The 26,060-nt window shown below is 42.7% G+C and overlaps 1 protein-coding gene across 7 annotated transcripts in view; it reads right to left on the bottom strand.

Moving 5' to 3' along the window:
* SPAG17 (sperm associated antigen 17) overlaps positions 1–26,060 on the bottom strand; it is a 280,253-nt gene that overhangs the window by 98,281 nt on the left and 155,912 nt on the right. For all 7 annotated transcript variants that reach the window (XR_004647912.1, XR_004647911.1, XR_004647913.1 and 4 more), the window contains exons 15-20: positions 18,442–18,503; positions 16,461–16,565; positions 10,622–10,776; positions 5,952–6,142; positions 5,545–5,630; positions 851–1,093 (exon numbers count right to left, since the gene is read on the bottom strand). Coding sequence is in view for 4 of the 7 variants with exons in the window: in XM_034787997.1 (XP_034643888.1) it covers positions 851–1,093; positions 5,545–5,630; positions 5,952–6,142; positions 10,622–10,776; positions 16,461–16,565; positions 18,442–18,503 (842 nt within the window). In the remaining 3 variants the exon portion in view is untranslated. The remainder of the gene's footprint in view (positions 1–850; positions 1,094–5,544; positions 5,631–5,951; positions 6,143–10,621; positions 10,777–16,460; positions 16,566–18,441; positions 18,504–26,060) is intronic.

The raw sequence follows: 26,060 nt of genomic DNA, 5'->3' as shown, positions 1-26,060 counted from the left end.
AGCAAATTCAGACTGAGATATTATATATTTCTGAAGTACTGTTTTGTGGCTCTGCAGTTCCATTACTCAGGTGGTGACATAAATAGAATTGTCACCCCCCAAGAATCAAGGGAGTCAAATTCTGCAGGCAGAAGCAGTACATGGGGGCTTTAAACTGCCTGGAGTTAACTGGTGGAGAATTGCCTATTTGCAAGAGAATTCTCTGCCAGTGTATGCAGCAGGAGGATATGTGTAAGGAATTCTGAGGACAGGTCAGCATTGAGACCGGTAGGAAGAGACATAGTGAAACTCCTCTATGCCCTATCCTGCACTGTGGAGTAAGTGCTGTAAGTTAGGGTTACAGCCCAAACTTGTGTGAGGTCCAGGCAGCCCTGAATCAGGGAGCTGCAATGGGCTTTCTGTGGGTCCCTTCTTACCACTCTGTCACATCAAGGCCTAGATCTTTGAAGGGGGAATCCTTCCAATACTCATGTTCATTTCACATGTAGAAAAAATCCAAGAAATGCAAGAAAAAAGAACAGTTCAGTTGTAAAAAGATGACCATGGCCTGTTGGTCCACTCCCTCTGGGGCACCTGGCATTGGCCACTGTCGGTAGACAGGATACTGGGCTAGATGGACCTTTGGTCTGACCCGGTACGGCTGTTCTTATATTCTTATGAGATGTCCAAACAGTACAAAGAACTCTGTCAGAAAAGGGTCAGCTGCTTAAATGATGAAGTTAAACAAGACACAATTGGGGTTAACTTGTCCCTGACTCCAGTTTCACACTTGGACGATAGCTCTAATGGAGTCTTGACAGTTTAAATACCTAACCCTTTTCTAATATGATGCTGTAATGTGATTTCTCACCTCATAAACTTTCTCAGAGGGTAGTGCTGGGGTACTATGCTCCTCAAGTTCAGGGGTTTTTGCTGTCTCATCTTTAGACTTCTCCTTGGAAGATTTTGTCTTGGACCCCTTGCTGTCATCAGGCACTGGTATCTCCTTGCTCTGTCCTTTCTTTTTACCACCTGACTTATCTTTCTTCTCGGCTTTCTTTTCTTCCCTTAGTCGTTCTTCCTCTAGTAGTCGATCATGCTCTTCCTTCCAAGCCTATTACAAAAAGTTAAGAATTCAGGTAACTATGGTCTTGTTTTTAATCAAAAGATGCTTACTGTCCTATAAAAAACTCTCCATTTGCAACTTTAATTCAGCCTCCTGAAATGGCTATGAATGGTGATACAGAGTAAAATTTTGAAAAACACCTAGGTAACTTGAAAGTCAATGGGATTCTTCAGAATATTTTGCATTTTTATAGCACTTAGTATGTTCAAAGCACAACTCTCAAATTCGGCTGCAGTTGTGAGTGCTCATAACTTCTGCAAATTATGCATCGGGTTACTCAAGTTGGGCACCAAGAAAATGAATTAACTAGTTAATGTTTGTAGTTCATGAGACACTGCATTGATGGTCATCTTGCAGATAGTACATGACTTCAGGGAACTCAAAAGCATGCTGAAGAAGAAGAATGTCCAAGCGATCTTGTCTGAGATCCTTTGTGACTCATGAGAAAAGGAAGGCAGAAGATTCTGGAAGTGAAATGCTGGCTAGATGAGTGGTGTAGGGTTTTGGTTTTTAACATTGGTCAGCCTTCTGTGGAAAGAGGGACCTGTATATTTTGGATGGCTTCCACCTCAGTAGAAGAGGAATCAATCTCCTCAGGGGCAGGCTGGCTAGAGTAGTCAGGAGAGCATTAAACTAACAACAAAAGGGGAGGGTAAAAAGGGAAGATATAAGTGTTAAGTTAGCACAAAATTGGGATGTTGGGAACAAAATTAGTCAAGGAACCCAAAGAAATGTAGAGAAGAAATTCTTCAGTTGCCTATACACGAATGGTAGGGGTCAAAAATAAGAGGAATTGAAATTCCTCATTTATGAGCATAAATTTGATCTAGTTGGTATTACTGAAACCTGTTGGGATTTCTCCCATGATTGGAACGTTAAAATCAATGGTAATAACCTACTTAAGAAGGAGCAAGCATGCAAAAGGGAACGGGAAGTGACACTGTTTTGACAATAGAGTCAGAGTCACTGATCACTTGGAAGAAAATGATCTTGAATGCTCATGAATCAACATGCTAACATATAAAACACAAAATGGGGTATTAGTTGGCGTCTGCTATAGACCACCAAATCACACTAGGGAACAGAATAGTCGGCTCCTTATGCACCTATCTATAATGTGTAGGAAAAAATGCTGCGTGATCATGGGGGATTCAATTTGAGTGACAATGTGCTAGAAGTTTCATCCTTGGAAGACATCCAAGGAATTTCTAAATAGTATAGATGATAATTTCCTAACTTAAAAAGTGTTGAATTCAACAAGGGAGAATTCTATATTAGACTTTGTTTTAATAGATAAAGAGGAACTGATCACAGAACTAAAAATTAATGGTAACTGAGGTACAAGTTTTCATGACTTGATTAGATTTATAATGTGCAAACAGAATAAAGTCCAGACCAATAATGTATATACTCAGTGCTTTAACAGGGCCAGTTTCACAAAGCTGAAAACAATTATGAGCCAAATCAGCTAGGAGGAAGATTATAATCAGAAAAAATGTGAGTGGTAATTGGGAATTGTTTAAGAACACTTTACTAGGTGCCCAAAAAGCCACAATCCCATAACTGAAGAAGATGTCTGTACTGGTTAAAAAAACCAACCTGGTTTAGAAGCAAAATGAAGGCAGCTGTAAAAAAAAAATAAAGAAAATAAATAAAAAAATTAACATATAACAAATGGAAGAAAAGGGAAGCGGATAGTAATGAATATAAATCAGAAGCTAGGAATTGTAGAAAATTGAGAACGGAAGCAAAGGGACATAGGAAATCCATGCATGTAGAATTAAGGACTATAAAAATGAGTTTATTAAGTACTTTAGGGGAAAAAAGAATCCTAAAAATGGTATTGGTTCATTACTAGATAGAAATGATAGACATCGATCCCAGGCAAGATAATGGAGTGGCTGATACAGGACTTAATTAATAAAGAATTAAAGGAGAGTAATATAATTAATGCAAATTAACATCGTTTGATATCTTGTTTTGATGAGATTACAAGTTTGGTTGATAAAGGTAAAAGTGTGGATGTAATATATTTAGACTTCTGTAAGGTAATTGATTGGTACTGTACCACATTTTGATTAAAAAAACCTAGAAATTTACAAAATTAACATGGCACACATCAGATGGATTAAAAACTGGCTAAATGATAGGTCTCAAAATATAATTGTAAATGGGGAATCATCATCAAACAGGTGTGTTTCGAGTGGGGTTCTGCAGGGATTGGTCGTTGGCCCTACACTATTTAACACTGCTATTAATGACCTGGAAGAAAACATAAGATCATCAGTGATAAAATTTGCAGATGACACAAAATTGGGGGAGTGGTAGATAATGAAGAGTATAGGTCACTGATACAGACCAATATGAATTGCTCGGTAAATTGGGCGTGAACAAACAATGTACATTTTAACTGGCTAAACGTAAATGTATATAACAAAGAATGTAGGCCATATCTTGAGAAATAGTGACTCTGAAAAATATTGGGGGGTCATGATGGATAATCAGCTGAACATGAGTTCCAAATGTGATACTGTGGCCAAATGGGCTAATGCAAACCTTAGATGCGTAAACAGGAGAATCTTGAATAAGAGTAAAGAGGGTATTTTGCTTTAGTATTTGACACTGGTGTGACCGCTGCTAGAATACTGTGTCCAGCTCTGGTGCCCACAATTCAAGAATAATGTTGATAAACTGGAGAGAAACCCTCCAGAGAAGAGCAACAAGAATAATTAAAGGATTAGAAAACATTTTTTATAGTGATAAATTAAATATATTGAGCTCTTTGAGTTTAACAAAGAGAAGGTTAAGGGGTGACTTGATTACAGGCTATAGCAATCATTCCCAAACTGGAGTTCATGAACCCCTGGGGGTTCGCAAAATGTTACAGGGGGTTCTTGAGAAAAAATTCCTTACTGGCAGACAGAGCTGTCCCTAGGGACTCCGGGCAACATGGGACCAGCAGCCTGGAGCTTTGGGGACTTCCAAGAGCTAAGCAGATCAAAGCAAGCCTATCTATCACACTGAGGAGATTTAAACTTCAAGACTCCTTATAAGAAATGGAAAGGGAGGTGGATATTTTTTGCTGTTTTTAAAATTAAATAGGTTGCTAGTGTTGTTTTTAAAATTATTATGAAGAACACTTTTAAGCTTTGTTATAATGTGCATTGTTTGCCTGGACTGCTCAAGACCTGAATGCTTGTGTAAGAGGAACTCTTTGAGTTGGCTTCTTAGATACCTTCATGCTGTTTCACATCTGATACTTCTTGATGAAACATAGGAGCCTTGTCTTATAACAAGCTTATTCAAAGTGATACAAGCTACAAAAGTGAGATTTTGGAAGAATGTTGCCGTTTTCATGTAATAAAAATACTGTAATGATAAATAATAATTAATAATAAATAGTGTGCAATAAGCATGTCATAAAGACAAATTTTATATTTCCAAGATCACTGCTTTTATAATTTATACTCAGGTAAAGGAGAAAATCCCTGGAAATATTCATTTTTAGGAGGGGGTTCGCGAGACTTGACATTTTGGTGACAGCGGTTCACAGTTTGTTAAAGTTTGGGAACCACTGGTCTATAGGTATCTATGTGGGGAACAAATATTTAACAATGAACTTTTCAGCCTAGCAGAGAAAGGCATAACATGGTCCAATGGCTGGAAGCTGAAGCTAGACAGATTCAGACTGGAAATAAGGCAATATTTAACAGTGAGAGTAATTAACCATTGGAACAACTTACCAAGGGTTGTGGTGGATTTTCCATCACTGACTATTTTTAAATTAAGATTTTATGTTTTTCTAACAGATCTGCTCTATGAATTATTTTGGGAAAATTCTGTGGCCTGTGTTATACAGGAGGTCAGACTAGATGATTAGGGCTTGTCTTGATCCGCACTAAGCCTAGCCCTGGCTGCTGCTTTCTATCTGGCCAGTGGGGAGAGGAGGGCAGTGATTACAATATGTGGTGATTAGGAGCCCCAGCCTACCCCCCCACAGTGGCCCCTGGCAGGCTCAAGGAAGCCATCGCAGCACTGCCTGGTGAGGAGCTGACATTGGGATCTGCCATTTGGAGCATTAGCAGGTATGTGTGTGTGTGTGGATGACGATGACACCCCTGTCCTCGTGGGGGAAAGGGGAAGGAATCAAGGCTGAAGGGGCCCAGCCCCAGCAGGGGGATTTGGGAGAGACCAGGATCCACAGCTTGAAGCATGAGAAGGTGTTTGTGGGGCAGTCTCTCCCATCCCCACAGACAGGGAGGGCCCCCTCACACACTGTGATCCCCCGGCCGCCACACACGACCCAATCCCCCCCGCCTGCTGGGCCAGGGTCCTCTCATCCACCCTGATCCCTCCTGCCATCTGGGCCAGGACCCCCTCACACATCCCAATCCACCAACTGGGGAAGGACTATTGGACTTTTGCTTTTCTTGTCTCACCTTGAGGGAGCCTTCTCTGACAAAAGGATTTTTTTCTGGAAGTTCCGGTGTAACCTCTGCTTTACTGTCCGGTCTTGATGTACTGCCTTTGAGAAATGAGAGGGGAACAATAAATATGTTGCCAAAATAAAATAAAATAAAATAAGTCTGGCTCAGTGCAAAGTCCAGGATGGATTCCCTGTTTAAAATCCTTGTTTCTCTGGTCAGAAGGTTAGAAGAGCAGATACACTGGTGTTTCACAATTATTATTTAATTGTATTACAATTCAATGGCAAAACCCTATGCTAACGCACAGTTAAGGTTATTTGGTGGTATGTTGTTTCCTTGCAGAATGGTGAGTTGAGCAAAACTCAAACTTTTGAGGGTTGGGAATCAGTTTTCTGGGATAAATATGGAAAGACACCAACTTTTTGTTTTCTTAGGAGATGCAGCTTTTTTGCTAGTGGAGGCACAAGGTTTATCTTCAAGAGGTCTCTCTGTCATGCCTTTAGCTAGTTTAAGGCTCTCCAGTTCCTTAGCCATTTTTTCTTCCTGATATTTGGTTTCTTCTTTTGTCACCCAGTCTTCAATTGAGTTGGCCACCAGCTCCAGATAGTTTCTGAAAAGAAACATATTACTTCTATTAACAGTGAAAATACTGTATTAATTAATATGATATTGGATCAAACAATATCTTTTTCAGTCTACCTTTCACTAGAGACAGTCTTATTTTTTTAGCTGCTATCTTAACATTTTACCATAATCTTTAAGAGTCGGGTAGAGTTTACCAGGTTTTTTTTTCTGTATGGGAATTTTTATCTTTGTCTTATTGATCTTTGCTCACTACATTTTATGTTTAACATTTGAGTTAAAAGCATCATTTGCCAAAAAAAAAAAAAAAAAAAAATTCAGCTAGCCATAAATCACCATTAATTAATTTAACTTAACAAGGGTCAGTAAGAAGATTCAAAATCTTGATTCTCCCCTCTTAGTGGTTTACAACCACTGTAATTCTATTGACTTCACTAGAGTTACTCCTGATTTATACTTGCCCTTAGCATTTGTTCACTTAACCACCCTCTGTATATATGAAGCACCAAATTCTAATCAAACTTACACAGACACATAAAAGATAGAACTAAATTGCTGTAAGATAAATGGAAAATTTACACAGCACACCTCATCCTGAGGATGGTGGCACAGGCTTGCTGACTTGTGGGGTCATGTAAGGCAGGTTTGAAATAAGATCACTCAATATACAAAACTTCTCAAGGAAGGTGTCCAATCTTGCCCCTATACATTCTATCAATTTAGTAAAGGTGAGAGTATATTTGTCTCAACCGATCTTGAAGCCAAGTCAGGAAAACATCTGGAGAACCATGTGAACATCTCTGGTGACCTGTTGTGATGTGTGCCCCCAAATCAATCAGTCATGAACATATGTGGACAATTGAAGGCCTTGTCTCTTCAGATGAACTGCTACCACTGAGAGTCATTTGGTAAACACTTTTGGCGCTTTTGAGAGACCAAATGGTAGGACTTTGAATTGGTACTGAAGGCCATTGACCATAAAATGTAGATATTTCCTGTGGGCTGGATAGATTGACACGTGCAAGCATCCTGCAAATCAAATGTTCTGAATGACATCATGGGATCTAGAGAGAGGATTATTGACTAAAGAGTCAAATTTGAAGTGATGGATAAATTTGTTGAGATGTCTTTGAGATCTAATATAAGATGCCAACCCCCTTTCTTCTTCAGAATGAGGAAGTAGTGGGAATTGAATACCTGGCTGCAGAATGCTGGAGGCACCATCTTTATTACACCCCATTGAAGAAGAGTCTGTCTCCATACAAGACAGGCTCCCATGCAAAGAGTTCATGAAAAGGGATTGGGTAGGGTGTGTGGAGTTGGCCTAGATTGCAATTATACTGAATATCCTTGCTGGATATTCTAAGACACACTGGTTGGTAGTAATTGCAATCCATGAATCTGCAGAAAAAGGAAGGAGGTTGCCAGACGCAGGGGAAAAGGTGTACGGACCTTCACAAACTGGTCCAAGACTCTTAACTGCAGCATCAAACCTGCAACCTTTGCCTGATGATGAGTATGCAGTAACAGTAAATGAAGGAGGGCCACTTTTCTTTTGGAAATATGGTCCTTTCTTGTAAAATTCAGGAGCCTTTTGTTGGCATGAATACAAGGATGATGGAGGCCCTTCACTCAAGAAGGACTGAGGTCTACTTTGCTTCCTCTTCTGGAATGGGGTATGTAGGCCTAGAAACCGAAGTGTTGCCCTGAAGTCTTTTAAATGAATAAAGCATCTCTTAAGTCTTTGAATTTAAAAAACACAGCCCTCAAAAGGAACGTACTCAGTTGTGGCTTGGTCTACTTCTGGATGAAGTCTGTAGTCATGATGTTCTGTGCACAGTGACTGCAGTAGCCATTGATCCTGACACAGTGTCAGAAACATCCAAAAAGGCCTGTTATACGATTTTCACCACCAACTGGCCCTCCAAACCCTGATGCTTAGATTTTTCTAAATCAAAGGAGATATCCCATCTCCTAGAACTGGAAGGGACCTTGAAAGGTCATCGAGTCCAGCCCCCTGCCTTCCCTAGCAGGACCAAGTACTGATTTTGCCCCAGATCCCTAGTGGCCCCCTCGAGGATTGAACTCACAACCCTGGGTTTAGTAGGCCAATGCTCAAACCACTGAGCTATCCCTCCCCACTTCATGATCCACCACTATAACTAAAGACCCAGGGATGTGTTTGGTAAAAAAGTACTCATACTCTGTAGGAGAAAATTGTTATCTCCAACCTGCTCTTGTTGATCTAACAGAAATGGATGCATGAGTTTGCCACAAATCCTTGACTGGTTCAAGGATACCCTAATTTATAGGAATGGTCAAGTGACCCTGAGAGACCAGATGCAGAATATCAAATAACTTGTCTGACCTTTCCTGGATATCTCCAGAGTATCCGACATTTTTTTAAGAAGGTCCTAAAATCCTTAAAGTCATTAACTGTGGAAGAAGTAGATGTTGCCACAACTTTATCTGGTTATGAAGAAGAAACATTCAAAGGGATAGGTTGCTCCCCATACTCCTTCACAAGATCTCCCTACTCAGTATGAGGTTCTTGCTGAAATTCCTGATGGAGCACTTTGCTTGAGGACTGCGGTATCTTAGATGACTCCTTAGAAGGAAGTGACCTATTTCTAGATTTGGATCTAGACGAATAAGGAGCAGAAAATAAGAGAATAAGGAACAGGATCCACTGACTGATCTGAAGAGAAGGTTCAATAAGTTTCTGAGAAGCACAAGGTCTCTTAGAGCTGGATGACCTCTTAGCTCCTGGCATAGTATCTCTAGTAGCTGAAGCACTGACAGAAACTGGTTTTGAAGCAGCAGCAGCAGCAGACTGCCTTCAAAGAGGGAACTCAGAGTCAGAGACATATTTCACTGATCTTTCCATTAAAAATAATTTCTGACGGGCATCATGAGCTTTTTGTATGCACTTAGAGAAAGATTTGCAAAATGAATGTTTGCTGGGGATCTATGATTCCACTTGACAAAAAAGGCATGTATTAGTCCATTGTTTGCAGGCATTGCTGCCTAGCAGGCAGAACAGATTTTAAAGCCTGGAGACAACATCTCATCCATCAGATCTTTGGTACCAAGTGGAAACTCAAAACAAATTAAAAGTCTCTCTCTTTTTTTTTGTCAATGGGCTTGAATTAAATTTACTAGTTACGAAGAATTACAAAAAAAAAAAAAAAAGAGAAGATCACACTGCTAACCTCTAAACATAATGTAACAGGCTATGGGGAAGCAGATAGACACTGTACCTCTTCAACACGCTGCCATGGGTGGTAGGAAAGAACTGAGTAGCGGTTGGGGCTTCTCCGTCCTTTATGCCTCAAGAGAAGGAGCCTGAGGGTGTGTAGGATGCATATGCAGCCTTAACAGCTACTGCTGGCTAAAACATTCTGAGCTCATGCACATGGGGCACACACACCTACAACAGGATCCGTGCGAAGAAATGTTTGAAGAACACTCATTCCATTGGATGATCTGTTCCTGACTAACACAGAGCAAGTTTTGCTTGGTATAGTGATATAATGTGAACAAACATTTTGTAGTTATAAAAAAAAATTAACTGCTAGAATGAAAAATTATGACATTTCAGCTATTTCAAAAGATGCTCCAAGGATAGTGAGACATCATATGAAACAGAGACTCTTCTTGAAAAACCAGGACAAATGGACATATTTTATTTTATTTCAATAGCTGCTACTCCTTTTGCTTGTTTCCTTAAAGAAATACATGTTGGGCTGGGACAGAAAATTCACACTTTTTCTGTATAAGCACGGAGTACCTCCTATCCCACTTATAGTATGGTTATCCTTACAAGACTCCACAAATCCTTGCAAACCATGCCACAGAGAATCTCACATTTTTCACTGACTACTCTGTTGTTTGGATTACCCCTGAACCACAGTACCAAAATCAGGTGTTGTGGAAACTAATTAGGGACAAAGAATAGACCCTTTGTTTGTATTCTCTATGACTTGGTTTTCCAAGAAGAAATTGTTTAAGGTATTGTGAAATTGCTTCTGTAAACCTTGTTCTGTTTTGACACTTGACCAGTTCATATATGGGTAGTTGAAGGAACTGATTTGTTTAATTAGACTTAGCTGGCTCTTTGATCTCCCTCAAAATAGTGCCCCCAATATCGTTTTTCCTGATATGGAGGCCAGTATATAACCCTATTAACATATTTGTATTCTTATGACTTGTGATTTATAAGCATACAAATTCTATGGGGTGGCTCTATTCACTCAGAATTTTTTTACCTCAGTACTGTCTGTCGTATATTTTAGATAAAGTGATATTACTATGCCCCCAATCCCTGCCCCCTAATGACTTAGTAATTTCTTCTTGAACCATTTATTGCCAGGTATTACAGTTAACCCATTGATTTTTCTGATGCCACCATATTTCATAAGTGCTTGTTATGTCAAGGTCCTTTTCCATTGCCAGGCTTTCAGCTAAAATGCCTGTTTGAAGATAACATCTAAAAAAAATGTATTACCTGAATCCAACATCAGAGTGCATTGCAATATCCCAGGATTCCTTGCACTGACGGTGTTGGTTCATTGGATTGTGAAGGACTATAAGCAGAGAGTTATCTTGGGTGTGGTAATAGGAATCAATACACCTGTATTGTTGGGTTGCATTGTGTAAAACCTGAAAATGAAAAGAAATTAATACTTAAGACACATCCTCCATATAGACAAATGGCATCTCCAACTCCTACAAGAGGGCTTGATTGTGCCTTGTAGGGATGTCGCATAGTAAGGGATGGCACAGAGCCTCACTACACCAGAAGCACCAAAAGGCATTCTGCCTCCAGCAGACAGAAGGTCTTTCTAGAGTCCCCGGTCATGTAGAAGCTGTATTCCCACAACCACATGCCTTTACGGAGTGCCACTAGCTATACCAGGGGTAGGCAACCTATGGCACGTATGCTGAAGGCGGCACGCGAGCTGATTTTCAGTGGTACTCTCACTGCCCGGGTCCTGGCCACCAGTCCGGCAGGCTCTGCATTTTAATTTAATTTTAAATGAAGCTTCTTAAACATTTTAAAAACCTTATTTACTTTACATACAACAATAGTTTAGTTGTATATTATAGACTTAGAGAAAGAGACCTTCTAAAAACGTTAAAATGTATGACTGGCATGTGAAACCTTAAATTAGAGTGAATAAATGAAGACTCAGCACACCACTTCTGAAAGGTTGCCGACCCCTGAGCTATACCCATGCTGTCAATCAACTCCACTAGCAAATTCATAGGAAACATAACTTGATCTTCTCCTACCCCCCACCCCCATCTCTTTGGGATGCAACCTGAATGCAATATTTCAGGTGTGGCTGGAGCTGTACAGAAAAGAAGTATCATCCCCTTGCCTACAAATATGCAGATAGAAAATAAATTTACTTCTTTTATGGCTATATCACATTATAAGTTCATATTGTATCAAATTCACTGTGCTATCACTGCTGGTGTTCTCCAGATTTACTGCTTTCCAGTAAATTTTTCTAGCCCATTTTGTGTTGTGCATCCTTTTTTAATGCATGTACTGGCTCTATGCTGAATGTCATTTTATCTCATTTTATATGCTATCATTTTTGCAGAATGCTAGAGCTGAAATGGAACTGAAATTCATTCATATATCATAAATTATTGGGTTGAATCTATTTTATGAAATAAATTCTAGTTAACTGAATATTCAGTTTACAAAAGAAAACTAATTAACAGCAATATGCAAAAGGATATGTAAAGGTGTGGCAGAGAGTATATTGCTTTCCATATAGAAAATGAAATGTTATGTGCCAATTTTAATGAAGAAATTTAATTACTAGAGCTGATGAGAAAAAGGAAAAGTTTTTACAAGACTTCCATTTTGTGTTGAAATTTTGTTTTCATGGACATTTTATAACCATCTTTATTAATTACTACCAGTGGTATAGATACTAAGGTCCACTGCATTAGTAGGATTTCCCATGTACTGTAATTTAGGACCAGATTCTATCTGGTCTTTACATGTGTGGTCAGTGTAGTGGGAAGAGTACAAAAAGCTAAGCAGAACTACAGTCTCTGTAATTCAACAGAGCACAGGGTCTGATCCATCTCTACTCCCCCTGGGGTTCATGGCAGAATACCTCCTCATACCCTCTGGGTTAGTACAACTCTGGGATATTCCTAACAGGCACAATCCTAGGGTACATTGAGGAAAGAACAGACCACAATGTATTTGCAGTACTACACTCTGATTAATCTTTTACAGTTCTTGTTTTGTCTTTCCTTTAAGATAAATATCAGTCATTATCCTATTTCTATTATGGGTCTCTCATATCCATGGGAGTACTGCACATGGAGAACTTGAAGGACAGGACCCTTTGTTCTTGCTGACAGTCATGAACACTAAAGTCTTCCATTTATTCATAAAACGGATGCAGGGAAGCGTTCCTAACCCTTGCAGCCAATGTCATTGTTGCCACAGAAAAGCCAATCCTAGGGATAAAAAGAAAGTCCCTTCTATCACATGTTCAGTCTGGGCTCCAATGCTAAAATGGACAATTGCAATGCTGTTTTTGAGTCATGAACAAAATTACAAAATAGATTAAAATGACAAACTCATTTAGTAAAAGTCACCAAAAAGCAGCTGAAGAATAATGGCTTTTGGTAACCATTTATCAGGGCCAAATCTGAATCAGTGTCCTATCAGTAAAATAAGAATATAAGAACAGCCATACTGGGTCAGACCAAAGGTCCATCAATCCCAGTATCCTGTCATCTGACAGTGGCCAATGGCAGGTGCCCCAAAGAGAATGAACAGACAGGTTATCATCAAGAGATCCATGCCCTGTCACCCAATCCCAGCTTCTGGCAAACAGAGGCTAGGGACACTATTCCTGTCCATCCTGGCTAATAGCCATTGATGGACCTTCCATGAATCTATCTAGCTCACTTTTGAACCCAGTTATAATATTGGCCTTCATAATACCCTCTGGCAAGGAGTTCCAGAGGTTGATAGTGTGTTGCATGAAAAAATACTTCCTTGTGTTTGTTTTAAACCTGCTACCTATTAATTTCATTTGGTGACCCTTGGTTCTTGTATTATGAGAAGGAATAAATAACATTTCCTTATTTACTTTCTCTATACCACTCATGATTTTATAGACCTCTATCATATCCCCCCTTAGTTGCCTCTTTTCCAAGCTGAAAAGTCCCAGTCTTATTAATCTCGCCTCATACAGAAGCCTTTCTATACCCCTAATAATTTTTGTTGCCCTTTTCTGAACCTTTTCCAATTCCAATATTTCTTTTTTGAGATCAAGTGACCACATCTGCACGCAGTATTCAAGATGTGGGCATACCACGGATTTAAATAGAGGCTATATGATATTTTCTGTCTTATTATCTATCCCTTTCTTGATGATTCCCAACATTCTGTTCGCTTTTTTGACTGCCGCTGCACATTGAGTGGATGATTTCAGAGAACCATCCATAATGACTCCAAGATCTCTTTCTTGAGTGGTACCAGCTAATTTAGACCCCATTATTATATATGTATAGTTAGGATTATGTTTTCCAATGTGCATTACTTTGCATTTATCGACATTAAATTTCATCTGCCATTTTGTTGCCCAGTCACCCAGTTTTGTGAGATCCTTTTGTAGCTCTTTGCAGTCTGCCTGGGACTTAACTATCTTGAGTAGTTTTGTATCATCTGCAAATTTTGCCACCTCACTGTTTACCCCTTTTTCCAGATCATTTATGAATATGTTAAATAGTACTAGGCCCAGTACAGACCCCTGGAAATGAGAGAGAAGAGCATTTCTAGCATTTATTCCTAGCCTTTGTTTTCTATCTTTTAACCAGTTACCAATCCATGAGAGAACCTTCCCATGACTGCTTATTTTACTTATGAGCCTTTGATGAGGGACCTTGTCAAAGGCTTTCTGAAAATCTAAATACACTATATCCACTGGATCTCCTTTGTTCGCAAGCTTGTTGACCCCCTCAAAGAATTCTAGTAGACTGGTGAGGCATGATTTCCCTTTACAAAAAACATGTTGACTATTTCCCAACAAGTTATGTTCATCTATGTGTCTGACAATTTTGTACTTTACGATAGTTTCAACCAATTTGCACGGTACTGAAGTGAGGCTTACTGGCCTGTAGTTGCTAGGGTCACCTCTGGAGCCCTTTTTAAAAATTGGCGTCACATTAGCTATCCTCCAGTCATTTGGTACAGAAGCTGATTTAAATGATAGGTTACAGATGACAGTTAGTTGTCCTGCAATTTCACATTTGAGTTCCTTCAGAATTCTTGGGTGAATACCATCAGGTCCTGGAGACTTATTACTGTTTAGTTTTTCAATTTGTTCCAAAACCTCCTCTAATGACACCTCAATTTGGGACAGTTCCTCAGATCTGTCACCCAAAAAGAATGGCTCAGGTTTGGGAATCTCCCTCACAACCTCAACAGTGAAGACAAATGCAAAGAATTAATTTAGTTTCTCCACAATGGCCTTATCGTCTTTGAGTGCTCCTTTAGCATCTCGATCGTCCAGTGGCCCCACTGGATGTTTAGCAGGCTTTCCGCTTCTGATGTATTTTAAAAAAAATTGCTATTACTTTTGGAGTCTTTGGCTAGCTGTTCTTCAAATTCTTTTTTGGTCTTTTTAATTATATTTTTACACTTCATTTGCCAGAGTTTATGATCTTTTCTATTTTCCTCATTAGGATTTGTCTTCCACTTTTTAAAGGATGCCTTTTTGCCTCTCACTGCTTCTTTTACTTTGTTGTTTAACCACTGTGGCTCTTTTTTGGTTCTCTTACTATGTTTTTTAAATTGGGGTATACGTTTAAGTTGAGCCTCTATTATGGTTCTTTAAAAAGTTTCCACACGGCATGCAGGGATTTTACTTTTGGTACTGTACCTTTTAATTTCTGTTTCACTATCCTCCTCATTTTTGTGTAGTTCCCCTTTCTGAAATTAAATGCTACAGTGTTGGGCCGCTGTGGAGTTTTTCCTGCCACAGGGATGTTAAATTTAATTATATTATGGTCACTATTACCAAGCGGTCCAGCTATATTCACCTCTTGGACCTGATCCTGTGCTCCACTTAGGACTAAATTAAGAATTGCCTCTCCTCTTGTGGGTTCCAGGACCAGCTGTTCCAAGAAGCAGTCATTTAAGGTGTCAAGAAACTTTATCTCAGCATCCCTTTCTGAGGTGATATGTACCCAGTCAATATGGGGATAATTGAAATCCCCCATTATTATTATTGATTTTTTTTATTTTAATAGCCTCTCTAATCTCCCTGAGTATTTCAGAGTCACTAACACCATCCTGGTCAGATGGTCTGTAATATAGCCCTACTGCTATATTCTTATTTTTTAAGCATGGAATTACTATCCATAGAGATTCTATAATACAAATTAGTTCATTTAAAATTTTTTCTTCATTTGATTCTATGCTTTCTTTCACATATAGTGCCACTCCCCCACCAGCACGACCTGTTCTGTCCTTCCGATATATTTTGTTCCCTGCTATTACTGTGTCCCATTGATTATCCTCATTCCACCTGGTTTCTGTGATGCCTAGTATATCAATATCCTCATTTAATACTAGGCACTCTAGTTCACCCATCTTATTATTTAGACTTCTAGCATTGGTATATAAGCATTTTAAAAACCTGTCATTTTTTGGCTGTCCCCTATTGCATGACGTAATTGAATGGGACTTTTTTTCATTTGACTTTTTCTCATCAGATCCTCCCTGTATTTTATCATTTTCCATCCTCTCCTCCTTATTAGGACATAGGGAATCTCCATTTATAGATCTTCCCCAAGGGATGTCCGAATCACATGCTCCTCCGCACCTGTCGGATTTCCCCAGCCCTTAGTTTAAAAACTGTTCTACCACCTTTTTAATTTTAAGCGCCAGCAATCTGGTTCTGTTTTGGTATAGGTGGAGCCCATCCTTCCTGTATAGGCTCCCCCTCTCCCAAAATCTTCCCCAGTTCCTAATAAACCTAAATCCCTCCTCCCTACACCACAGTCTCATCCACACATTGAGACCCTGCAGTTCTGCCTAACTGGCCCGGCATGTGGAACTGGAAGCATTTCAGAGAATGCTACCATGGAGGTCCTGGACTTCAATCTCTTACCTAGCAGCCTAAATTGGCCTCCAGGATCTCCCTCCTATCCTTCCCCATGTCGTTGGTACCTATGTGTACCACGACCACCAGATCCTCCCCAGCACTACACATAATACACAAAATGCTCTGTATCCTGTTACTAGCACTCTATGCACCAGACCTATTGTGCCTATGAGAATCACAGCTCATAAATACCTGAAGAAGAAGACGTGGCTCATAATGTTCAGCAAAACTCCAGTCTGTCAAATGCCGCTGCTGAGTCTTTTGTATTTCCACTAAATCTGTCTCCGGGCCATACCTCTGTTGTTTAACCACAAAGTACATCAAAACAATAACAAATCAGTATTTTAGTATTTAGTTGTTTTAAACTGAATGTAATTCTGTTGACTTAACTACAGTGAGGAGCACAAGGTAGAATAGAATATAGAACAGACAGCGCCCAGTGCAGCATCATAGTTAACTGCATAAAGCTGCACATGTGTACATCTATATGGCAATGTTTTAGTAAGAATAAAAATTGACAAAAAGATTTTGCCTTTGACTGCTTTATAGTCAATATAATCTAAATATTTCTATTGTTAGGTTATATGCTTCTGAGTGCTGTAAGCAATTACAGACTTACAGACAGCTCTTGTGAAGTCACTTTAACATGGCTTTACTTATCTAGGGCTAAATGGCAGACAGATGTTTGTGAAGATGCCAAACCACACAGTCTGTTGGTGAGATTACAGTTTGGCAATCTCTCTTAAGATCTTACTCTAAAATTAATCTCTTGCACTCAATAAGTAGCACAGCATTGGCATGAGAAGGCCCTCTCCACCGTGTTTCTTGGATAGTGCAGAATTGCAAGGGGCTGATTTTACAGTAATTTAAAGCTACTGGACTTTAGGATATTATCCCAAAATATAATAAAATTAGGGCTGTCAATTAATTGCAGTTAACTCACATGATTAACTAAAAAAAATTAATCGTGATTAATCGCACTGTTACACAATAGAATACCAATGACATTTATTAAATGTTTTTGGATGTTTTTCTACATTTTCAAATATATTGATTTCTATTACAACACAGAATACAAGGTGTACACTGCTCACTTTATATTATTTTTATTACAAATATTTGCACTGTAAAATGATAAACAAAAGAAATAGTATTTTTCAATTCACCTCATACAAGTACTGTAGAGCAATCTCTTTATCATGAAAGTGCAACTTACAAATGTAGAATTTTTTTGTTACATAACTGCTCTCAAAAACAAAACAATGTAAAGCTTTAGAGCCTACAAGTCCACTCAGTCCTACTTCTTGTTCAGCCAATCACTAAGACAAACAAGTTTGTTTACATTTACAGGAGATGCTGCTGCCTGCTTCTTATTTACATCACCTGAAAGTGAGAACAGGCGTTCGCATGACATTTCTGTAGCCGGCGTTGCAAGGTATTTATGTGCCAGATACGCTAAACATTTGTATGCCCCTTCACGCTTTGGCCACCATTCCAGAGGACATGCTTCCATGATGATGATGCTCATTAAAAAATAATGTGTTAATTAAATTTGTGACTGAACTCCTTGGGGGAGACTGTATGTCTTTGGCTTGGGCTTTGTTTTACCCTCATTCTGCCATATATTTCATGTTATAGTGGTCTCGGATGATGACCTAGCATGTTTGCTTTAAGAACACTTTCACAGCAGATTTGACAAAACGCAAAGTAGATACCAATGTGAGATTTCTAAAAATAGCTACAGCACTTGATCCAAGGTTTAAGAATCAGAAGTGCCTTCCAAAATCTGAGAGGGACGAGGTGTGGAGCATGCTTTTGGTTTTTTACAGTGAAAATATTTGTAATAAAAAATAAATATAAAGTGACCACTATACACTTTCTATTCTGTGTTGTAATTGAAATCAGTATATTGGAAAATGTAGAAAACATCCAAAAATATTTAAATAAATGGTATTCCGTTATTGTTTAACAATGCAATTAATCGTGATTAATTTTTTTAATTGCTTGATAGCCCTAAATAAAATTAACACGCACATGGAGATTCATGAAGAATCCCCAGCAAGAGGAATTCACTTTGTACAGTCCTTAATATTCCTTCAAGCCACATGATAGAACATACTTTATTCCATTCATTATACTATTCATCTCTGAAGTGAAGAAACTAATTTCTTACTTTGTTTACAAGAGGATCAGTCAGACCGTCTCCTCCACATTTCTCATTCTTTTCTATATGCACTGGAAATTGAACAGAGAAGAAACATGCTAGAGTTCCAGATATTTCAGAATTTGTGATTCTGTTGTTTACTTTATTCCTCTTTGTTATTCACATGTTGTGGGCACATTCTATCTCAACCTCCAGAAAGCTACATATATCCCTTCAAGCTTTGCCTTATCAGTATGGAAAGGGCCCTGCTTCGATGATGATAAAGTACCCAATCACATTCTTGACCCTACAGAAAATCATAAGAACACAGGACTTCCATCGATTCATCAAGTCCAGAATCACATCACCAGAAGAGATTACTATCTGATTCTTTATAGAAAAGAGGAAAATACCTATCCTGTATTTTAGCAATCACATAATGCTGGAGGAAGGGAGAGTAGAGTTAATGCTTTCCCAACTCTGCGGTAGTTAGTTTCCACCCAGAAGCATAAGGTTTGATTAGCCTTATTTCAGCACGTACGCTGTAAGCAACATTATTATTCTGTTATGGTAATAAAATTATCCAAACCTTTAAAACAATTTTTTATTGAAATTAATGGTGATGAAAGGTGCCAAGCTGGCAGCTCTGTAGACATGACACCCTCTATTTGTGCACGGACTAGGTAGAGCACGGGTAGAAGTGGAAGCTTCTCCATCCTGCTTTCTTAGTGTGCTCAGCCCTGAACATGAGGGCCCCACCTCTAGGAGTAAGAGGGTATTCAGTTTCCTTGGCCCATTTGTTGTTCACCTTCTCTGCTGAGATTGCTAACTAAAGGGCCAATTCGTGACAATTGTGGTGGTGATTTCATGATTTGACACTTGTTCACTAAAGACTTTACTCAGGCTACTATATCATTTCACATAGGCCACTAAGTAACAATCAGATGGCAACACCTTTTTGGACACTACAAGAAGCAACTAGAAATTAGAGCTTTCATAACTATGTTGTCATTAGATCACAGTAAGAGAGGCTACTTCTCAGTATAGTAACTGGAGTTCTTTGAAATGTGTTGTCTATGTATATATTCCACTGCTGGTAGTGCACATGTGCATGGTTTTTTGGCCAGTAGTTTCTGTTGGGGCTGTGCGTGTGCCTCGAGTGTCCTTGTGCTCTGCACTGAGAGCATAAAGAATGGAGCGGCCCAGCCGCCACTCAGTTCCTTCTCTATTGCAGTATCCAAATGTCATAGGACTAATGCTCAGTAAACTTTTTCAGACAGAACATTTTTTCCTCAAAAAATCCCTGAAGATACTGTGTCTGACCAAGTCCTTGACCTCCCATCCGTGGTTGGATGAAAAATGTTTGCTCAGCCTGTCTGCCAAGATATTCTACAGACCTGGGAAGCGAACCACAGTAAGGGATATCTGATAACGGAAACATCAGTTCCATCGTCAAACTTCCTCCTGACACAACAAAGATGACCTTGCACTTCCCTGTCTGTTTATATAGAACATGGCAGTCGTGTTGTCCGTCATGATTTGACTTTGATTGACCTTGAATACATAGAAAGAATACTGAGCAGGCTCTGTGAACTGCTCTGACCTGCAACACATATATATGCAGTTGATCTTTGTCTGGAATCCAAAGACCTTGCACTCTGCAATGATCCATGTGTGCCCCCCAGAGGGAAGCATCTGTCACTATGGTTCTGGATGGAAGGTGTGGTGCAAACATTAGCCTCTTTCACACACATTTGGAATCTTCCCACCAATCTAGGGAAATTAGTACATTTCGTGGTACTAAAAGAGGCATAGCTAATCAATGCCTGCTCCGAACATAAACTGATTTTAGCCAAACCTGCATGCAAGGAAGGTGCTATAAGTCCACGAAGACTTGGGGAAGTCATCACTTTGGTGTTTGGATTTGACTGAATCTGCAATATGACACTGGACATGTTCTTGAATATGTCCTGAGGCAGATATGCTCTGGCTGTTATAGAATCTATAACAGCTCTAGAATCTATAACAGCTCCTGTAAATTCTATTCTTTGTATTGGTGTCAGTCTGGACTTTTCTTTGTTGATTTTTAGTTCAAACTGGATAGAGTATCTGACTGATACTATTTCTAGTACCCAATGGTCTGGTGTAATTGAAGTCCATATATTTTGGAAGAAGTTCGACTGATTTCTGAAAGAAAGGATGCAAAAGTCTAGATCCTGAAAAGTGGCACTGCAATTCTTGAGCAATCTGTCAAAATGGTTGTTTATGAGTTGATGTAATCTGAGAGTATGGGTTGCTAATGTAGAAAGTCTCTTTTTCTGAAAATGCTGCCTCTCTCTGGGAGGCCCTACACCTCTTTGGTGATAGAATGCACTTGGCACAGATTTTTAATAAGTAGGTGTTTGTCACAGAGTCACCAGGGCGATGCTCTCGAACTACTCCCTAAGAAGCCAGTCAGGACACTGGGGGAGCACATGGACCACCTCCATCTCATAATCCTGGAAGGACAGACTACATCTCAGGAGCTTGGCATTGGCCCTCTCATCTGGTGCAGCGACGGCAGGGCGAGTGGTCCAGGTACACAGTGAAGTGCCGCCCAAATAGATCCAGCTGCAGCCTTTTAAGAGCCTGGGTCCTTGACCTTCTTCAGCATGCAGAGAGCCCTCTGGCACTGCTCAGTCCAGACCAGCTTGTCTAGCTTACCCTTCTTGCATAGCTCAGTGATGGGAGCTGACACAGAGCTAAAGTGGGGCACAAACCTCCGGTAGTGCCTCACCATCCCAATAAAGGCCTGGGCCTGTTTCTTAGTCTAGGGAGAAGGCCAGTCTCTGATTGCCCCCACCTTGGCTGGCTCTGGCTTTAGACAGCCGCTCCCCACCTTGTGGCCCAGGTACGACACCTCTCCCATCCCCACCTTGCACATCCCAGCTTTTAGTCAGGCCTGCATCCTGGAGGCGACTCAGCCTCGTTTTCACCTGGGACACATGGTCCTCCCAGGTCTGGCTAATGGCACAAATATCATCAATGTATGCTAGGGTAGAATTCTCCATCCCCCTCAGTAACTGATCCACCTGGCGTTGGTAGGTGACCGGCACCTCCTTGAGCCTGAAAGGTAGGACCAAGGACTTGTACAACCCCAAAGGGGTGACAAAAGCAGGTTTCAACCTGGCATCTGGATCTAAAGGCATCTGCCAGTAGCCTTTGGTGAGATCCCTGGTCATGGGGTATCGAGACCGCCCCCAACTTGTCTAGGATCTCATCAGGCCTAGGTATGGGCAGGCACCATACATTGAGATTCTGTTAGGCCACACAGAATCAGATTGACCCATCTTTCCTGGGGACCAGCACCACGGGAGGGGCCCCCGGGGCTGGTGGATGGCTGGATCATCCCGAAAGCCAGCATAGCCTCTCCCTCCAGGGCCTGGGCTGCGTTCCCAGTTACTCTGAATGGGGAACACCTGATGGGAGGGCCGGCTCCTGTCTCCACCCAGTGGACAGCTCGGTTAGTGAGCCCAGGCTGGTTGGAAAACAGCTATTGGTACGAATGCAGCACCTCTCTGATCTCTGCCTGCTTGGCAGGGACTAGCTGGTCAGAAAGGGGAATTTATTCCAGCAAGGGGCCGGCTCCTGTCTCAGGAAGAGACCCACCAGGGGATCTTCCCCTTTCTCCCACTGGCCACACATGGCCAGTACCAGCCTCTCCCTGTCACAGTACGGCTCCATGTTGACTTGCTCCCCTCGGTGGCTGTGAGTCTGATTGGGCAGTTCCACCACATCATTCTCCTCATTCAACTGCTTGTTCACCTTGAAGGGCCTGTCCCAGGCAGCTTGCAGCTTATTTTTCCTCACCAGCATGAGAACCCTCACCTTGTCCCCGGTGCCATAGGCTGAGCGGTTGTACCAGACCTTCTGCCTCCCTTGGGCCCTGGCTAGGTTCTCCCTGGCCAGACCCATGAGCACAACGAACTTTTCCAGAAAAGTCAGTACATACTCCAGCACTGATTCTCCATCAGGGGAAGTCTTCCCCTCCCATTCATCCCTCACCAAGTCCAGGGCCACCTTCTGAAAAGGCTCCTCTATGACAGGCAGGTGTCTGAAGGCTGCTTTGTCCTTGTCCTGGACCTTTTGCACCTCTGGACAAGGCAGCCCTGGTTAGTAGGTGTCTTGCCCTGGCTGTGGTTCCCCACACTTAACTGGGGTCTCTAATCCTCCTGGGCTCAGCTTTGCCCCTGCTGTGCCAGTGAGGGCAGGCAGCGAGCCCACTGTTTTGCTCATAGCATCAGAGCCACCATGAGCCACCTCCCCCACGTGCAAGGGGGTAGGAAGTATCTCTCTGTCTCACTCAGCTCCAGGGCTCTGGTTACAGACAAGCAGGTATCCCGAGTTTAGCAGCTCCTCCCCCTGCCAGCCAGGTCATTTGCATTTTCACTGACCGCTTCAGTCTCAGCCAATTGGTTCCCTGGATTCAAATTCAAATCCTCGGCTGTTACAGGAGCAGGCCCTGGATCCTGTCCCAAAGAGAGACAGTCATCCCCCAACAGGAAGTCACTGCCGATATCTTGGAGAACCCCAATTACCAGCCAGCCCAACCCCTCCTATGTCTGTGTTACACCGATAGACCCCAGTCATCAGCGGGCGGGATCGAACCGGGGACCTCTAGAGCTTAGTGCATGAGCCTCTACCGCATGAGCTAAAAGCCAACTGACTGTTAGCTAAGGTTCCTTGTGGAATTGGCACCCCAGGGTCCATCCCCACTCACCCCTGGGTAGGTCCTTCTGCCTCTTAGCTCAGCCATCACCAGTACATGCTGCCTCTGTCTCTCCTGCTGTTCTGCTTCATGCCTTCCCTGTCTCTCATGGTCCTCTGACTCCTTCAATCTCAGATCTAATTCCATCCATCTCAGATGCACCGACGGGGAACCCAGTGGAGACCCCCTGCTGGTCGGGGACATGGGTCTCCGGGACACCCGGCTGCTCCCTGCCTCTCTTGTGGCTCCAGCTGGGTCAGGAGCTGATGCGGGCCCTGGGGCTGCCTGGCTGCTCCCAGCCTCTCTCGTGGCTCCAGCTGGGTCAGGAATCGGCTCCTTAGAGCAATCCTCCTCTTCCAACTGAGCAATCAGCTGTGCCTTAGTGAGCTTTTCAATGCACAGCCCTCTCTTTCTGCACAGCTCTACAATGTCCTTCTTAAGGAGATGGTTATAGGCCATCTCCACACTGTTCCCAAGTGGTCATGGACTCATAGGCCTGTGCTGTCTCAGCTCCCCACGACCCCTGGGAGGAACCTCTTCAGTGCAACAGCCCTTCTCGGGGGTCCACTCTCTCTCGGGGTTAAGCCATAAGCTCCTCCACCTCCTGGAACTGCACCTCTTGGAGCCTTCAGCACGCCCATCTCTCGCTAATCCCCCTTCGTTTTACTGCTCCCCAGTCACGTACTGCAGGTTGCTCTGTCCACGGGGTGCAGTTTATCCCACTTCTCCCACCAGTTGTCACGGAATCACCCTTCCGAGCATGTCCTTTCCTCCTGGCCTAACCATTGAGCAGCCACGCCATGAGGTGGAGTGCTGCTAGGTTGCGGTGGAGGAGGCGGCTCTGGTCCTGGGAGAGCAGGTCCAGGCGGGATGGCAACGGCGGGGCGACTGCCAGGCTCGTGAGAGTCCCATACTAATGTTGCCTGGGCCATGCCAGGACAACCAGGAAGACCCGGGCCCTGTCTGTTTTTATCTTCTCTAAGACCTTGCCAATCAACGGGATCGGGGGGAAGGCATAGAGAAGCTGGCCTGACCAGGATAGGAGGAAGGCATCGGAGATGACGCCCACACCCAAACCTCCCTGGAGCAGAAGTGGGGAGACCGGCGGTTCTGCTGAGTCGTGAACAGGTCCACCTGGGGAGTTCCCCACTCTTGGAAAATCCTGTGCACCATCATACTGAGAGGAGAAGTCTTGGCTCAGGCGATCTGCCTGCGAGTTCCAGGCGCCTGGTAAGTGGTGGGCTTGTAGGCAAATGTCGTGGGCTATACAGAAGTCCCACAGCCTGAGGGCTTCCTGGCAGAGGACAGAGGAGCAGGCCCTGCTTTGCCTATTGATGTAAAACATCAAGGCCGTGTTGTCCGTGAGAACCCAGACCACTCTGCCCTCCAGGTGCGAGTGGAAGACCAGGCATGCCAGATGGACTGCCCTGAGCTCCTTGACGTTTATATGCAGGGCAAGGTCCTGCGCAGACCACAGACCTTCGGTCTGAACGTTCCCCACATGGGCTCCCCACCCATGGTCCAATGCGTCAGACACCAGCTCCACTGATGGGGGCTTGCCCCTGAATGGAACCCCATGGAGCATGTTCCCCGGGGAGGACCACCACTGTAGGGAGATGATCACCAGTTCGGGCACAGTGAGGACTTTGTCCATCCTGTCTCTGGACTGGGAGAACACTGAGGCTAACCAGAACTGGAGGGGCCTCATCCTGAGTCTGGAGTGGCGAACCACATATGTGCACGCCGACATGTGACCCAGGAGCTGGAGGCATGCTCTGGCTGTGGTCATGGGGAACCTTGTGACTGTGTTGATTGAATCCTTTTAGGGTCTCCAATCTGTCCAGTGGGAGGGAGGCCCTGACTGATGTTGCATCCAGGATTGCTCTGATAAACTCTATGCGCTGCACTGGGACTAACATGGACTTGGTGTGGTTTACCAACGGGCCCAGGGTGGCACAAGTGGACAGGAGGAGCACCACGTGATCCCGCACCTGCGACCTGGAGCTGCCCTTCATCAGCCAGTCGTTGAGATAGGGGAAGATCTGAACCCCAAGATGTCTGAGGTAGGCCGCCATCACAGACATGCACTTTGTGAACACCCTGGGAGCAGTGGACAGGCCAAACGGGAGGACCGTAAATTGGTAGTGTTCCTGCCCAACCATGAAATGGAGGAAAGACCTGTGCCCCTCGAATAAATGAATGTGGAAGTACGTGTCCTGCAGATCAAGGGCGGCAAACCAGTCCCCGGGATCCAGGGAGGGGATGATGGAGGCCAGAGAGACCATGTGAAACTTGAGCTTTACCATGTACTGATTCAGGCCTCGCAGGTCCAAGATGGGCCTGAAGCCCCCCTTTGGCCTTCAAGATAAGGAAATAACGGTAGTAGTATCCCTTGTGTCTGAACTCTGCTGGCACCACTTCCACACTCATAGGCCAAGGAGCCACCCCATCTCCTGCTCAAGCAGGGCCTCGTGAGGGGGGTCCCCCAGGCGGGACAGGGACGGAGGGTGATTGGGTGGTGTAGACGTAAACTGGAGGGTGTAGCCCTGGGAGACGGTGTTGAGGATCCAACGGTCCAAGATCAGCCACGACCACTCCGGGAGAAAAGTACACAACTGGTTGGAGAAGGGAAGCTTTATTGCGGATGGATCCCTGGTATGAACTGGTAAGTCGCCCCTCGGCATCCCGTCAAAACTGACGTTTTCCGCCTGTTTGCCCTTGGAAGGCCCAGGCTGGGGGGCAGACCAGGACAGCCTCTGCGGGTGTTTCTTATAGTCCCATGACTTTTTACAAGGGGGCTCGTATTTAGAGTGGGTGGCCTGGGTAGGAGCCTGCTGAGGCTTAAACTTGGTCTTGGCTGGAGCTGGGACATAGAGGCGAAGTGTCTTAAGAGTTGTGCGGG

The sequence above is a fragment of the Trachemys scripta genome, chromosome 1, assembly GCF_013100865.1.
Source record: "Trachemys scripta elegans isolate TJP31775 chromosome 1, CAS_Tse_1.0, whole genome shotgun sequence".
Taxonomy (NCBI): domain Eukaryota; kingdom Metazoa; phylum Chordata; order Testudines; family Emydidae; genus Trachemys; species Trachemys scripta.
Note: the sequence above shows the minus strand (reverse complement) of the source record. Positions and strands in the feature narration are given on the sequence as shown.